At 48.2% G+C, this 15,478-nt stretch overlaps 3 protein-coding genes across 4 annotated transcripts; all 3 read right to left on the bottom strand.

Moving 5' to 3' along the window:
* Positions 1-1,719: 1,719 nt before the first annotated feature.
* Positions 1,720-5,264, bottom strand: LOC147965881 (rho GDP-dissociation inhibitor 1-like). Its single transcript, XM_087528474.1, has 6 exons — positions 4,880-5,264; positions 3,699-4,529; positions 3,522-3,588; positions 2,456-2,677; positions 2,249-2,373; positions 1,720-2,153 (listed from the first exon to the last, which is right to left on the bottom strand). The coding sequence occupies exons 2-6, from the start codon at positions 3,987-3,989 to the stop codon at positions 2,073-2,075; spliced, it is 786 nt and encodes a 261-aa protein (XP_087384600.1). The 5' UTR covers positions 3,990-4,529; positions 4,880-5,264; the 3' UTR covers positions 1,720-2,072.
* Positions 5,265-5,535: 271 nt separating this feature from the next.
* EMB2761 (threonyl-tRNA synthetase, putative / threonine-tRNA ligase) lies at positions 5,536-9,477 on the bottom strand. The gene is made up of 8 exons (XM_087528472.1): positions 9,090-9,477; positions 8,737-8,883; positions 8,500-8,647; positions 8,142-8,395; positions 7,324-7,701; positions 6,553-6,861; positions 6,255-6,455; positions 5,536-6,028 (listed from the first exon to the last, which is right to left on the bottom strand). Exons 1-8 carry the CDS (start codon positions 9,393-9,395, stop codon positions 5,768-5,770), a joined length of 2,004 nt encoding a protein of 667 aa, XP_087384598.1. The 5' UTR covers positions 9,396-9,477; the 3' UTR covers positions 5,536-5,767.
* A 1,710-nt stretch (positions 9,478-11,187) lies between these two features.
* Positions 11,188-14,448, bottom strand: LOC125514390 (ADP/ATP translocase 2). Of its 2 annotated transcripts, none has more exons than XM_048679702.2 (4): positions 14,292-14,448; positions 12,661-13,141; positions 11,905-12,276; positions 11,188-11,806 (listed from the first exon to the last, which is right to left on the bottom strand). In XM_048679702.2, the coding sequence occupies exons 2-4, from the start codon at positions 13,132-13,134 to the stop codon at positions 11,510-11,512; spliced, it is 1,143 nt and encodes a 380-aa protein (XP_048535659.2). In that variant the 5' UTR covers positions 13,135-13,141; positions 14,292-14,448; the 3' UTR covers positions 11,188-11,509. The 2 variants fall into 2 exon arrangements, with proteins under 2 accessions (XP_048535659.2, XP_087384599.1); XM_087528473.1 differs by lacking the exon at positions 14,292-14,448 and adding an exon at positions 14,060-14,230.
* Positions 14,449-15,478: the final 1,030 nt, after the last annotated feature.

Below are 15,478 nucleotides of genomic sequence, written 5' to 3'. Positions count from 1 at the left end.
CACTTATTCAATATTTTTTCAAAATTCATGTTCAAAAAAATCAAATACTTGTCCAACATTTTTCAAATACTTGTTCAATATTTTTCAAATACCTGTTCAGTATTTTTCAAATAATGGTACAACATTTTAAATACTTATTCAACATTTTCAAATATTTGTTCACAATTTTTCATATACTCGCTCAAAATTGTTTAATAATTATTCAATATTTTTCAAATATTTGTTTAACATTTTTAATACTTGTTCAAGATTTTTCAAATACTATTTCAAAATTTTTTAATACTTATTGAACGCTTTTCAAATAATTGTTCAACATTTTTAAATACTTGTTCAACATTTTCAAATACTGGCTCAAAATTATTTAATAATTATTCAATATTTTTCAAATACTTGTTTAACATTTTTAGTACGTATTCAACATTTTTAAATAATGTTTCAACATTATCAATAGTCAACATTTTCATATACTTGTTCATCATTTTTCATGTACTCGTTAAAAATTATGTAATAATTATTCAACATTTTCAAAATCTTTTTTAAGATTTCTAATATTTATTCAACATTTTTTAAATACTTGTTCAATATTTTTTATGTGTTTTTAAAGTGCAGTTTTGTACATATATATTTTAAGTATTTTAATGTATAAACAAAATACAAAATAAAACAAAAACAGAAACAGAAATTGTAAAAACACAGAAAAACAGGCTTCAGCCTCACTTGCGCGTGGGTATATTGCTCGCCCCCTTAAGCGAGTCACGAGTTACACTCGCTGTAGGCGGGGAATAGGGGTGCTCGCCTCATGGAGCTATCGATCCAGAGATTCAGCTGGAGGCGAAGGACGTGCTTTAGCAAAACAGTCCAATGTGCGCCAGTGTGATCGCTATAAGCGATACATATCATCCCCATTATATGTCCAAGAGTGAACCAAGAGCACCATTACAGAGCTGGCACGTTTAGTAGCCGGGCCGGGCCGGCCCACGTGTGCCACTCCTCGGCCTAGGCACGGTCTGGTTATTAAACAGGCCGACCCGTGGCACGTTTAGCACACTGGGCCACATATGTTTCAGCCTATTGGACTGTATTTTAAGCTTATTGTGCTGTAATTTAGGTCATATTATGTATATGTAAATTTCTGGAAAAAATAAAAATATTAAACGGGCCATGCCGTGCCGGCCCGCGTGTCAGGCCCAGTCTCTAGGCCCAGGCATGACCCAAGTTGTGCTGCGTGCCAGGCATGACGAGCAGGCCGTGCCGGCGTGATCGTGCGCTGGCCTGATTGGCCCGGCCCGTTTGGCCAGCTATAGACCATTATACTAGCCGAGCAGAGGAGGGAGAGGTGCCAAAACGAACATGCCACAAAGTTCGTCCGATTTCCCACACCGGGAATCGCATGGCGAGGGCGAGCACCTCCACGCCGATCTCGAGTTTCCTGTGGTAGTGGCCGATGGAAGTAGTAACAAGGAACAGCCGGGCACCCATTTTACCAAGTTGCGGAGAATCGTCGCGCTACAGCCACCCACAGGCGACGACCCGGGCATTGCCTCGTCGCTCTCGGCTTTCCGGCGGCCGGCCCGAAATCCCTTCCGTCAGGCACACAATCCGGCCGGTCTCCGGTGTGCGCTGCGCACCACCATGTCCATGTGGAAGTTAGGCAATCGGCAACTTACACATGACAAACAAAAGTCGCAGGTCAGAAGATGAATCCCAACCTTCAGAATGTGAGTGGCAGATATTCTTTCTTTCTTGAGCATTACACGAAGTGCGCGCAGCCGCGTTGCTCTGGTGCATTACACATGAACTCAACATGACAGTTCGCTCTTCAAAACAGACCCTGGCAAAGCTCAAACACACACGCGGACAGACGAATGGCCTCTACGACGTACAATCAACCGAACCAAATTTACACAGACGCACAGGAGACAATAGCCCTAAGGGCAACCACGAAAAAACAGGTAGTAGTAAAACGCAAACGAAACAAAGACCAGTCTGCTTCAACGGCAGCAGTAGTAACCAAGGCAGGCAGGCAGGCACGTCTCACTTGTACACGGCGGCGGACCGGACTGGACGAAGGCTCAGCTTGACGACGGCCACTCCCGGCGTATGTCGAAGGTGTAGTTGATCTGCAGGTAGCACTTCCGGTCGTCGTCCAGGAACTGCCAAAGATAGAGAGAAACGTCGAACCGTCAGACCTCTGAATCCTGCAGTGCATCTCTGAACAATTAAACTCGATCATCGTTTGATTACCGACCTTGGTCTTGGCAGAGTAGGATCCCCGGGCAAACATCCCGGACGGCGTGGTCTCCTCCGGCGTCACGTACGCGTACGGCTCCGGCTGCGGGCTGAACGTGCCCAGCATCTCCTTTGTGCTGTCAACTGCACCAGCAAAACCATCACGATTCGTTAACTGCAAGCAGAGAATTGGTGAATCGGTTTCATTCGTTTTTACTACTAGTACCTTTGATGCCGGTCTTCCAGACGGTGTTGGTGTAGCGGAGGCCGGAGACGATGTTGTTGCTGACGGAGAAGGTGAACTTGAGCTTGTACGGGGAGCCCTCCTTGAGGGTGAACCACACCCCCTTGCCGCTGCTGGGCTCCACCGGCAGCGGCAGGAAGATGTCCGGCCGCCCCGGGGACTGGATGGACAGGCTCATGATCTTCACGTCCGGCTCCAGCGTCTCTGCACCAGTCAATCAATCAATCACCGTGCATTCAAATCTCACATCGAAATCTCCCATCAAATAACGGATCGTTTTGAATTCTAAATTCTGATGTTAGAAATGCCTTCCTAAAAACATGAACAACGTGCTTAACGGTTTATGCTGTTATGTCAGACAAACAAGGCTGCCTCCCATCAATTATGCCCTGCAAAGACGTGTTGGGCATAATCGGACCAAAAGTCACAAAGACTTAGCTATCACCACGACAAATCATGCATTATTCCCGGGATGCATCACTTTCAGGGCAGCAAGAAGGCACTACGATCAGTACTACTACCCTGTATCTGAAGTCTGAAAACTCTGAACGCATATCGTCAATGGCGAAGGCACAATAGTTCAACCATGCACGGCAACGTACGGGGACCGACCAGACCAGTGCATTCGAGAAAACGGGGGGCTCCATGTGTCTGTTTTTTCCCTACGAAATGATTAGCACGGAAGGACAAGGCCGGACGACCTAGCCAACGGAGCCCACCACCTTTTAAAATTTTCCCCGCTCCAGTTCTACTGTTGAGTAGTACCACTACGGCCGGCCGGCCGGCCGGTGCACAGACGGAGTCGTGAAAACGCTCTATAATTAAGCACGGAAAGCAACGGATGGGTTCACGGGGCAGTGCGTGTTGACGACGGAACACGGCGGTGCTCACATGCCAAACTGCGCAAGTGCCGGTGTCCTACGTACACGTACTGGTACTGGTGGTGTTGCCCGCCATTACGCAGGGTTCACGAGGACGGGGCAAATTGAACGCGAGCAATTATCGATCTGCCCGGACGAGAAGTTCTTGCATGGTTGCAGAGGTTTACCTCCCACGGAGTTCAAATCCACGCTGCCGAGCAGCTGCTCCTTCCACCTCCTCAGGCTCTCGTCGTCCTGCACAATGTCATGGAGAAAGGAGACGCATCAATCGATCCATCCATCGGTCGACGGCAGGCAGCTAGAAGAATTCAGGCGCGAGAATGCGGCGCATGCTGACATGTTACCTTGTCCTTCTCGAGCTGGTCCTTGATGCTGAGGATAGGGCCGAGGTCGATGTGCTCGGGGACCTTCTCGCCGTCCTCGTCCTCCTCCTCCTCCACGCCCTTGCCGCAATGCGGCGGCGCCGCGACGTCGCCGCCGCACTTCTTCCCGTTCGTCGCCGCGGCGTCCCCGGCCCCGCCGTTGCCGTTGCCGTGCTCCGCCACCGCCGCCGCGCACTCCTTGGCCTCCGCAGGCCCGGCCGCGGCGATGTCGGCGACCTTGGAGCAGGAGATGGCTTCCACCGCGGACGACATCCTCCTCAGCTCACCTCACCGGCTGCGCAACAATGGCTGCCCCTTCAACGGCTAGCCAAGAAGGTGGAGACAAAAAGAGGAGAGCGTGGCAAAAGGGGCGGTGGCACGGGCACCGAGAGCTCGCTCGCTGGGGGGCACCAAAAGGAGAGAACGCGCCGGTAGAGGAGGGACGTCGAAGCGGATTGGGACAGGGAGAAAGGGGCGCGGCGCAAGGCTCCAAAAGGAGAGCGCGCGGATCAGAGAGGGAAGGGGCGAGGGACGGGACGGTTGGATCCAGGCAGCTAGGGGTGCAATGGCAGCAGCGCGCCAGAGAGGATAAGGAGGTTTTAATTCCTCTGCGGGCGAGGGTGGTGGTGGAGGGAGGGAGGAGACCAGGGGAGTGGTGGAGGCGACGTGATGGTCACGACGGAAGAAGCCCTCCCGCTCGCGGCACGGCACGGCGCGCGCTGGTACAACTGTACCACCAGCGTTAGTTGGGGCGTTTTATTGTCGATCATGTGTGAGAACTGAGAACCCCTGCTCGTAGATAGAGCCGAGTTCCTGCTAAAAAAAAGATGTAGTCGAGTTAGTGCAGATTAATGGGCCTTTTTCTTTTCCGTATCTCACGGATCATTGCTGTGTTTCTCAAAAAGAAAAAGAAAAGCATTGCTGTGAATGCAACCGAAAAACGGTGCCGCGCATAATTTGTAAGCTGGCAAACCAAGCAAACTTGCTCAATTCGATGTGGGCTTTTAATTTATTTAATACTACAAGGAAGAATGCCTTTCTGTCTAAAGATCTACGGTCTCTTCATTTCTTACGCAATTAATTTTCCCTTTAGCAATCCTGACATTAGAAGTGCAGCGCCTCATGATTAAATCACGAATTACAAATAGCTGAAAAGGCTTTACCTCTTATCTCTAGAGGTAATTCACGTTTCTCCATCTTTTCCACCCAGGAAGATGACGGCTCTGTAAAATTGAGTTATTTCTTGTGTGTATGAGCATGCGCTCCTCTGCTACGTGGTCCCACCACTTTTATGCTGCCGCTGGATCTTTTACGGACGCCGCGGGGTAAGTGAAGATCTGATCTGGGACTGGGGTGGAGAAGTTACCTATCCCAGTGTCCTCCAGCCTGCAGGTTTTTGTCCCAGGTGTTGTCTGACTTGCCCGGTAAAATTCGGTCCGTCCATCACGCTCCAATCATAGATCCGCACGACGCCCTCCCACCCGCAGCGAGTGACGCCCCAATCAATCGGGTCGGGGCCCCCCGCCTCACAGGCGCAGACAGACCAATTCATCTCGGCGGCACGACTTAACGACTCAGCACCGCACACAATTGCTCGCTCTGCAGCGGCAAGTGGCCATTACAGTTTGTCTGCCGACCAGGCAAACGTCGCGGCAAATGCGCCCGCGCATCCATCCTGCTGGGTTTCGCCCGTCTAATCAAGATCACCGCTGCCTGGAGATTCATGAAATGCCAATGATGTGCAGGTGCAGTGCAGATTGCAGTCGCATCATTTCTGTAATATTATCGACGTGATTGTATAAGGAGCTGCAAGAAGGTCTAGCTGAAAACTTGCACTGAAATGTGGTCTGGTCACAAACTATGTACAATCAAGAATGCTGGGCTTCTGTTGCTGACTATATAGTGTGTCGTGATGGCAATTCTGCACAAAATTGTTGGACCTCCGTCGCTCGGTTTCGTCGGAAGCACTCCGGTGGGCGCTGTACGGTGTATGTGCAGCAGAAGATCTACTGCTCTACGATATGAACTGAAGTTTTAACAGACTGGGATATCTACAGGGAAGATTTGTCAGCAACGGCCGATTGGATTTTGCTGATGAAATCGTCGACGGGCATGGTGCCCAACTCCCCGTTATGCCGGGACCTGATGGTGAGCGTCCTGGCCTCGACTTCTTTGGGGCCAACGACCGCCATGAGCGGCACCTTTTGTGTTTCGGCGTTTCTGATTAACTTCGGCAGACGTTCGCCGTGGCATACCTCGGCGCGGATACCTCTCGATTTCAGCTCTGAAGCCACCTCATTACAGTACTGCAACTGAAATTTTGAAACATGTCATGGATTCGTCAGTGATGCTAACAAAAATCAAGCATCTGATATGTGTGTGCCATGCAAATAACAAATAAAAGTATGTTGTTGTCCTGCCTAGGGTCACCTAGATATAAAGTAGTAGTACCTTCTTTACTTCGCACAAATCTACTACAGTACAAGGTAAAAATATTGGTTTAACAAGTGAAACTAATGCAAGGTAGAGGGAGCAAACCTCATTGTTTGTGACAGGTAGAATACGGGCTTGGGTTGGAGCAAGCCAAAGTGGAAAATCACCAGCGTAGTTTTCAATGAGGATGCCAAAAAATCGCTCCAAAGACCCAAGGATGGCTCTATGAATCATGATAGGTCGTTTCTTCTCAGTATGCGAGTCAATATAAGTGATGTCAAACCGTTCAGGCAAATTGAAGTCAACCTAAAATATATGAAAAACGAATGATGTTATATGCCCTTTTCCCTCGAAGAAAATCCACGAATTTGCTTATTCTTTGTAGAAAAAAAATATAACTTACCTGCACGGTGGAACATTGCCATTTTCTTCCAAGAGCGTCCTCAATTTTCAAATCAATTTTTGGACCATAGAAAGCACCTCCCCCTTCATCAACCGTGTATCCCCATCCTTTATCATCTAGTGCGTCTTTCAGAGCAATTGTTGCCTTTTCCCATATGTCGTCACTGCCAACAGATTTTTCTGGCCTGGTTGAAAGGTTTACCTCAAAATTCCGGAAGCCAAACTGCCCCAGTATTTCTTCAGTTAAATCAAGAACTCCTCTAATTTCATCTTTTATCTGGTCTTCGAGACAAAATATGTGGGCATCATCCTGCATAATAAACATATTTTAATATATTTTTACAATGAACATTTGACAGATATTTTTATGGTCTAAAACTTGTTGCAGACACCTAGAGCAGCCCATGTTAGTAATGTCAGAGTAGTGGGCATAATTTTAACAAAATCATATAACATACATAACTGTGAGTCGGGGCCTCCACGTTTTCTTAATAGGGCACAAGAAAAGGTCTACCTAGGGAATTACTGAACAATGCCTTTACTTAAGCATCCATGCTAGTTAAGATAACAATGTGGGAAATAGTCCAGAGAAAATGAAGAATAAATGCAGAACGCTTCTAGAAAAGAACAAATGCCTAAGTACAACAAATCATATGTCATCTCAGAAAACACAAAACCTTGCATAACGTTCAATATTTATCTGGTGGTTGCAGAATACAGGAAAACATCGTCATGCAATTAGACAAAATCAAATTCGGAATCAAGGAAATACCTGTGTGAACCCTCTTACGCGGAACAGCCCGTGCAGAGCACCAGAGAGCTCGTATCTGTAGACAGTTCCAAGCTCTGCCACTCTGATGGGTAAATCCCTGTATGATTGTAGCTTTCTCTTGTATACCAAGATGTGGTAAGGGCAATTCATGGGCCGAAGTTGATATGGCTCATCTTCTACATCCATTTGGTTGTACATATTCTCTTTGTAGAAATCTATATGTCCACTGATCTTCCAGAGATCAGCCTTCGCAACATGTGGAGTGTACAATAGATCATAACCACGTTGCAGGTGAGTTTGTTTCCACGAATCTTCTAAAATGTGTCTGATGATAGCACCTTTTGGATGCCAGAATACTAAACCCCCACCAGCATCTTCCTGTTAAAAGTTGTTTGGCTACAGTCACTATTACCAAAAACAGAATACCACATACGCACAGATAGCAAGGTATTTACAGAGGTCGGGTCTGGATGCCAATGCCAAAGTAATAAAATTGATATAGAATTGACAGTGACAGCAAATATCTGTGAATGCAGATGTGTTGTCAAAATAAGACCACTGCTAGGCCAGACAGAGCGAAGGGATCACTTCATATCACATGGTGTGGTAATATCATTTAATTACTTTGGTTGGATCTGGTGGTCACTTCCTTGCAAGCATGAATGCTAGCATGATGCCATCGAACTTTTAGGGGTCAACAAAATGGTGAAGTCCAATACTGTCGGACACTAGGAAAGTTGAGGCTATGCTTCAATTACTAAGGGATTACTCAGATGGTTTCTTAAGTAAATGTTAGAAGTAAGAATGTAAGATCATACCTGTATAGAGAACAGATCAAGGTCCTGACCTAGTCGCCGATGGTCTCTGCGCTTGGCCTCCTCCTTGAAGTGGATGTAAGCCTTCAATTGATCTTCACTCTCCCATGCAGTCCCATATATCCTTTGTAGCATTTGATTATTCTCATCACCTCTCCAGTAAGCACCAGCAACAGACTCGAGCTCAACAGCCTTTCTCTGTATCTTGCCAGTGGACTCAACATGAGGGCCAGCACACAGATCCCACCACTCTTCTCCTGCATGACACAGCAGCAAGTACATAAAATCCACCGATCATTATTCAGTAATAGCAAATAACAAGCATCGGAGAAGTAAGCTGATACCAAACAATAATATTTACCAATGTGATAAATTGTGATGGGTTCTTCCTTAATTCTCTCCAAAATCTCCAGCTTATATGGCTCGTTAAGCGCTTGGATCCTCTTTTGAGCCTCTTCCCTGGACACCTCCTCCCTCACCAATGGAAGGTTCCGGCGAATGATTCGGTCCTACCAACATACCATGGTAAACAAGTTAAATCCCTCGCTCGACACTCAGAAATCCAATCTGTGATCAAATGTAACCAATGTATGCTCACCATCTCCTTCTTGATCTTCTTGAGGTCCTTATCCGTGAGGGGCTCCATGTCGAAGTCATAGTAGAAGCCATTGTCTATCCAGGGGCCTATGGTCACTTTGGAGTTGGGGAACAGCTTCTGGACGGCCATCGCCATGACATGGGCACACTGCAACAGCGAGCAACCATGCAACAGAAATTAACCAACACTGCTACAGTTGGGGACAGTAACAAAGCTGACTAACTGAACACAAAATCAGCCAACATCAAGTCAGCAACACGCATCGAACGATAAGAAACTGAATGGCTGAAACAGCTGCAATTATGGCAGTAGAAGCACGGAGGAAGAAGGGAAATGGAGGGCAGGAGCAGTACGGTGTGGCGGATGCGCAGCAGGTTCTCGGAGGACTCGTTGGTGGGGAGCACGACGCGCGCCTCCACCACCTCCTCCTCCGCTGCCGTTTCGCTCGGGACCGCGCCTCCCGTTGCCTCGGCGGCCTCCGGTGCCGCTGCCGAGGTCGAGGCGGAGCGGACGGCGGTGCGTGAGGGCCCGCGGGAGGAGAGGGGTTCGAGGGGAGCGAACCCGCGCGGGAAGGCGGCGGAAGGGCAGCGGCGCGGCGAGGAGCGGACGGGGAGGTGACGGTGGTGGGAACGGAGCAAGGGGGCGGAGAGAGTCGCCATTCGGGTCGGCCGGGCGGCGCCGAGGTCAGGGTGGGAGCGTGTGGCGGGCGTTGGCCTCTTGGCAGGCTGGTCGTTGGATATCCTCTCATCGTCTAGTAGCTGAAGCCGCGCTCGTCAGATTGTTCACGGTCTTACACCTGCACCAGCGACAAAGTGTTCTCCACCATGGCACCCGCTGCACAATTTTTCATCGTTTCGTAAGTGAAGTCTTTGGTTCGGTCCGCTTAGAGCATCTCCAATAAAATATGTAAATTTAAAGATGTAAAACACGAGATTTATATCTTTAAAAAGTGTTTTTTGCATCTTTGAAAAAGCGCCAACTCCAGCAGATGATGCAAAACGGAGATATAAAAGAGCAACTCCAATAGAAAATGCAAACTGCAAATGTAAAAATTAATCGGCGGCGGCAGTGGGGACGGCGGCGGCGCGGCACGATTCGGGGCGGCTGCGTCTGGGCAGTGGTGGGGTGGCGGAGGGGCGGCGGGGGTGGTGAATCGGGACGGCGGCAACGCGAATCGGGGCGGCGAAGCAGCGGCAGTGCAGCAGCAGAGGAGCGGCAATTCGAGGCGGAGAAAGGAGCGTCGGAGGGGCGGCGTGTGTGCGGCTCGAGTCCGGGGGCAGCGACAGGAGCTCAGATCAGCAGCACGGCGGTGATTCGACGGCGGAGAAGCGGTCAATTAGGCCGATTTGGGCAAGCAGCGACGAACCGGAGGCGGTGGCGATGGAGCGGTCGAATCTGGCAGTGGGACAGCAACCGCAACGGCGATCGGCTGGGGTAGGGCGGCGGCGGATAACCGACGGTAGTCGCGTCAGCGAAGGCCCCAGCAGGTGAGCGGCTGCGGCGGAGGAGGCGACGGGGTCAGCCATGGCCCGGACGTCAGGCGAGCGAACAAAAGAAAAATGAAATCTGTTGGACATTTCCTATAGGTGAAGATGTATATTTGCACTGTGAAGTATTGTAATTTACATCTTCGAAAGGTGGAGATATATTTTTTTGCATCTGCATCATCTACTAGAAAAGTTCTTTTAGACCTCAGAGATGCAGAAGTTCGTTATTTTTCCGTCTACATCGTCTATAGCACAATCTCTAACAAGTCGCGTAGATGTATGTCACGAAATGCAAATTTTGGAAACAAGAACAAAAAAAAATACACTAGGAAAGGAATGGAGATTTGAGTTTGTTTGATGGTGTCACAAAAAACACTGAAAAACATATGACTTTTTTTTCAAGGTTGAAGTGGCCGCTAGATTTTCTACAAATGATTCAATCCTTAATATGTTCAAGTTTGTTTGATTGTGTCACAGAAAAACTGATGTTCCTTGTGAACAAATCCCATAGGATTCCAATCCTGGGAATCAAACTACCATAGAATTCAAACCTTATGGCCCTAAATTGGGTGCTACCTTAGATGGGTCATTTTCAAATCACTTATGGCGTAGAGAAGCAAAAGATGTACAGGGAAAACAGGAAGAGAGAAAATCAACAAAAGCATATTTTTTTTAAAGTCAAAAATTTCCAGAACTTTAAAACTATTTATGTTTATAACACGAAATATATTTAACATGAAAATACTTATTATTGTTAATGATACGATGTAAATGTTGCGCAAATTTGATCAAAGTTTGTGATGTTTGGCTACGCACTACTACATTTCAGAACTGAGGCAGTGTACTAACACGAATCAGAATCTCACAGACAAAGCAAGTAAAACAAGAATCACAGGTAAATCAATAAGAATTATGATCAGGCAAAGCAACAGCATAAACTAAAAATGCAAACAGAAATAGGATGTCAAGACCAACAGCATAAACTTGGACCATAATAATCTCAGTAGGATTGGAGGACAATGTATTTAAGGAAAATTGCCCAGTAACGATTCAGGGCACATACTCGAACTCAAACTCAACCCCTATGATAGTAAATGTTTTGAGAACGCTGCCGCCAACCTACGACAACCTCTGGAGTTCGATGCCTCCACCAAAAACGAATGTTGGGAAAATCCACCCTCTACAGAAATTATTGCCTTCCAACGTTAAAAAGATAAAAGTTCGCCAGATCCTTGAAGGGCAGGACTGGGAACAGACTTCTCTTGTTCGTCATCATTTCTTCCCCTCTAGGCACCGCCTGAGCCGTACTTCTTGCCGAAGAAGAGGATCTGGAGCTGATCGTAGCCGGAGAGCACACCAGCACCAGCAATGGCACGGAGGATGTTGGCACCAGCACCCTTGAAGAGAGACTTGGCACCCTCCTTCGCCAGGATCTGCTGGAAAGCATCCAAGGAGCTCTTGTACTTGACAGCCTCTCCGGAGGTCATCATCATCCTTCTGCGGACGGTGTCAATGGGGTAAGATGCAAGACCGGCACCGTTGGTGATCAACCAACCAAGAGCAAAGCTGGCAAAGAAGTTGTCCTGCAAACAGGTGAATGGTGATCAAGGATGTCAGTGGCTGTCACACAAACAGAGAAATTTGACAATAGAATGGAATGTGGCAAGGTACTAGAACAAACCTGGAGAGTGCCAGTGAGGAGAACGGGCTTCAGAGAATCATACAGTCCAAAGTACAGACCACGGTAGACAATGATTCCAACACAAGAGATGTTGAATCCACGGTAAAGCCCAGCAATACCATCTGACTTGAGAGTCTTGCGGTAGACATCAACCAGGCCATTGAATTGCCTGTCACCTCCACCCTTGGATGCCTTTGCGTCATTGGCCAGCCTTGTCCTAGCATAGTCCAGGGAGTACACGAAGAAGAGCGAGGAAGCACCAGCGGCACCACCAGAAGCAAGGTTGCCACCGAACCACTTCCAGTAACCATCCTTGTCCTTCTTGAAGTTGAACATCCTCTTGAAGTAATCCTTGAATGCAAAGTTCAAAGCCTAGGAAAAAGACATCAATGAATTAGATCAAGTTAGAACAAGAAAACAATAGCAAAAGAATAATTCTGGTGCATAAAACTAGCATCAGCCATATGAAAACGAAATATTTGAACTAGAATTTCTGGATACAATAGAGATATTCAATGTTATCTCCTAAAATGCATCAGCTGTAAAACTAGCATTCAAAAACAAGACAAACAGATGATAGAGATATTTATTGGACTACCATCAAGAGCATCATCACAAATAACAATACAGCCAGATTGTAAAATGCCGCATTTCATGTGAAGTTCAAAGACTGAGAAAAGGCATTCAACATGCACCATTACCATCATGTGACCATGAAAGCTAATGAAAATAAGCATAACAACAAGAGATGGATACCTGAGTTGGGAAGTAACGGATGACGTTAGCAGTGTTTCCTCTCCACAATGAGCCAAAGCCTTCATCCTTGATGGTGCGGCCAAAGCAGTCACCAATACCCTTGTATGGCTCAGAGAGCCTGCCAGCCTTGATCATCTCATCCTGGTTCTGGATAAGCAGCTTAACACGCTCAATAGGAGCTGCAGCAGTCTTGGAAACTGCAGCAGACACTCCTCCCATGAGGAAGTCAATTGCAAAGTTCTTGACACCTTTCTTCTCAGGTGGTGCATTGGCAAACAATGGAGAAGATGACATCATGGGGACACTGATGCAAAGGTTCTGAGTCATGTAGCTGCTTGTGGTGAAGCGCCTCTCATAGGATGGCACAGAAGGGCAGATGTTGCGAGCACGAACACCCTCAGAGAAGCTGGAGGCAAGGTGGAACTGTCCACCAAACTTCTGCATGACAGACGGGTGGTTAGCACGGTCCGCCATCTCTGACCTGCAACAACAATCAAACCAAAGTACAAGTTAGCAAGCTTGATGTAATTATGAAACAGTGTATAAACTAACATACAGCCAGGAAATAACAAGTAAATCAGGTAAAACGTACTATCTCATATAGATAGATAATAACAAGGATGTAATTAACGAACATTTACACCAACTTGTAACCATAAGAAACATGATAAAGAACCAAAGTGATCTCTACAACTTGGTTAGCCCTAATCTGTATGAATAGCAGTCACAAACACATTTTGGAAATTTACCGATAATCCCTACTAGCAACAAAATTAATAAACATAGTAGTATTGCAACCTGACGGAAACAGTTGAGCCGCTTGAAAATACTCAAATGGGATATTAGAACATGGTTGGCAAAATCAGCACATAATGCTAAACTGAAATTAAGTTTAATCCAGGTGGATCAGCTGAGTCAAAGTGCATCATTAACAGAAACAACTTCATGAGAACTAAAACCCACAGTACAACATCAAAAGATCTTAACTAATCATAAGGAAAGACACGGCTTTCAATTGGTGCATGTGATGTACAACAGAAATCTACTTGCATCTAAACAAACAAAGGCACAAAAACAGATCAGATCTGTTGACATTAACATCCGAGTAAAAAACTCCATTTCTCTTAACACTATGTGGGGCATCTCGCGTCAGGTCAACAGATCAGGTAGCACAAAATAAGACTGGATCTAATTGCACAAAGACAAGACCTCTTTTATCGCATACCCCGACTTGGACGTACAAGGCCAACGACTTCCGGATCCAGAGATCCAAAAAACCGGCGCGATCCAGATGACAACAAACTAGATCGCGCAAAACGACGGGGAAAAACAGGCATCTACACATGAGATCTGACGAACAAAGGAGACAACGAGTTACCAAACAGCAGATCCTCCTTACCGGAGAGGAAGGAGGCACGGATCTGATCACCGAGGACGCGAGACTAGCGCCAGACCGAGTTGAACCGAAGCGGAACGAACACAAATGGATCTACTCGACCAACGGGGAGGCGGATCTATATATACGCCGCGAGCACGGACGACCACGGCTCGCCACAAAGCCAGAAATAGCCTACCGAGAACGAAGAGGAGGGAAGGGAGGGGAGTGGGCGGCCATGCGCGGAGGAACTCACCCTTCGGAAGCGGAGGCGAGGAAGATGGGGTCGTGGCTCTTCCCGGCTCGGCGGCTCCGCTCCTTCCGGTCTTGCGGTGAGAGAGAGAGAGGGGTGACCAGGGGCTGCGGGGCGGGGGAATATATGCGAGGGGGCTAGGGTTTGCGGGATGCGGGCCTCTTTATCTTCGCCCGCCCGCCTGCCCGCCCGTGGAGCGGGGCGGGTCGGGTCGCTCTCGCGGGGGCCGTTACGGCGCGGCGTGCTCGGCTGGCGGTGTGCGGGAGGGGGGAGGGAGGGATCCCGGCCATTTCCCGTGCGTACCCGCGGCGCGGGGCGGGTGCGGCATCTGGGCCGTCGATCGGTCCGCGGTTGGTGGATCGTCGGCGGTGGGCCGCGCGGGTGGCGGCGTCTCTGGCGGTGGGGGCAGGTTCGTCGCGTGCCGGGTCTTTCGATTCGTTCCGTTCTGCTGATCCGCTGCGGGCGGGCGCGCACCGCACAGCGGCCTCGGCGAATGGGAGGGGGCGCGCAGTGCTGGCGTGCGGTGTGCCGTGGTTGGACGGAGCCCGTTTGTTCGGAGGAAAAATGGATCCACGGAAGAGTCGTGTTTGGACTTTGGGGGTGGTCAGATGGGATCGGGCGGGGGAGGAGGTTGGTTGATTGGGGCCGGGTGGTGTGGGAATGGGAAAGGAAATGCGGAACATGGGCTCGTGCGGAACGTGCAAGTGGGCTGTGGAAAGAATTGGAATATCGCCTCTTCTTTTTCCCTTCTGGGGCCCTCGGATGGATGGATGGTCCGGTAGGCTGCACCAACGTGGCGTAGCTCAATCATATCGATTGTTTATACGGTGGAGTATATACCAGTACTTTTCTCTTTGGAAGAAAGTATAACCGTATACTTTTCCCCTCTCTCTTTTTTCTAGATCGGTGTACACGTCGTTTTGGTGCCGGTCTCGACCGTCCATTCTTCGCCTCAAAGGGCATTTTTGCGTGGCGGGCGGGGGTGGCTGGTGTCCAATTCGTCGTTGCAAAATATGTGCTCGTTCAGTGTTTCGGCGGCTAATCTATGGTGTTGACCATACGCACCCGAACTATTAGAAATAATAGAAATGGTGTCGGTGTCCGCCCTTCGATCATATCTATATATTTTCTTTTAAGTCCTAGGACATCTCCAACGTTGATCATCAAAACAAACACGATATCAACAGTGA

This window comes from Triticum urartu, chromosome 6A (assembly GCF_056163025.1).
Source record: "Triticum urartu cultivar PI428250 chromosome 6A, HENAU_Tu73, whole genome shotgun sequence".
NCBI classification, from domain to species: domain Eukaryota; kingdom Viridiplantae; phylum Streptophyta; class Magnoliopsida; order Poales; family Poaceae; genus Triticum; species Triticum urartu.
This window is presented reverse-complemented; position numbering and strand designations above follow the sequence as displayed.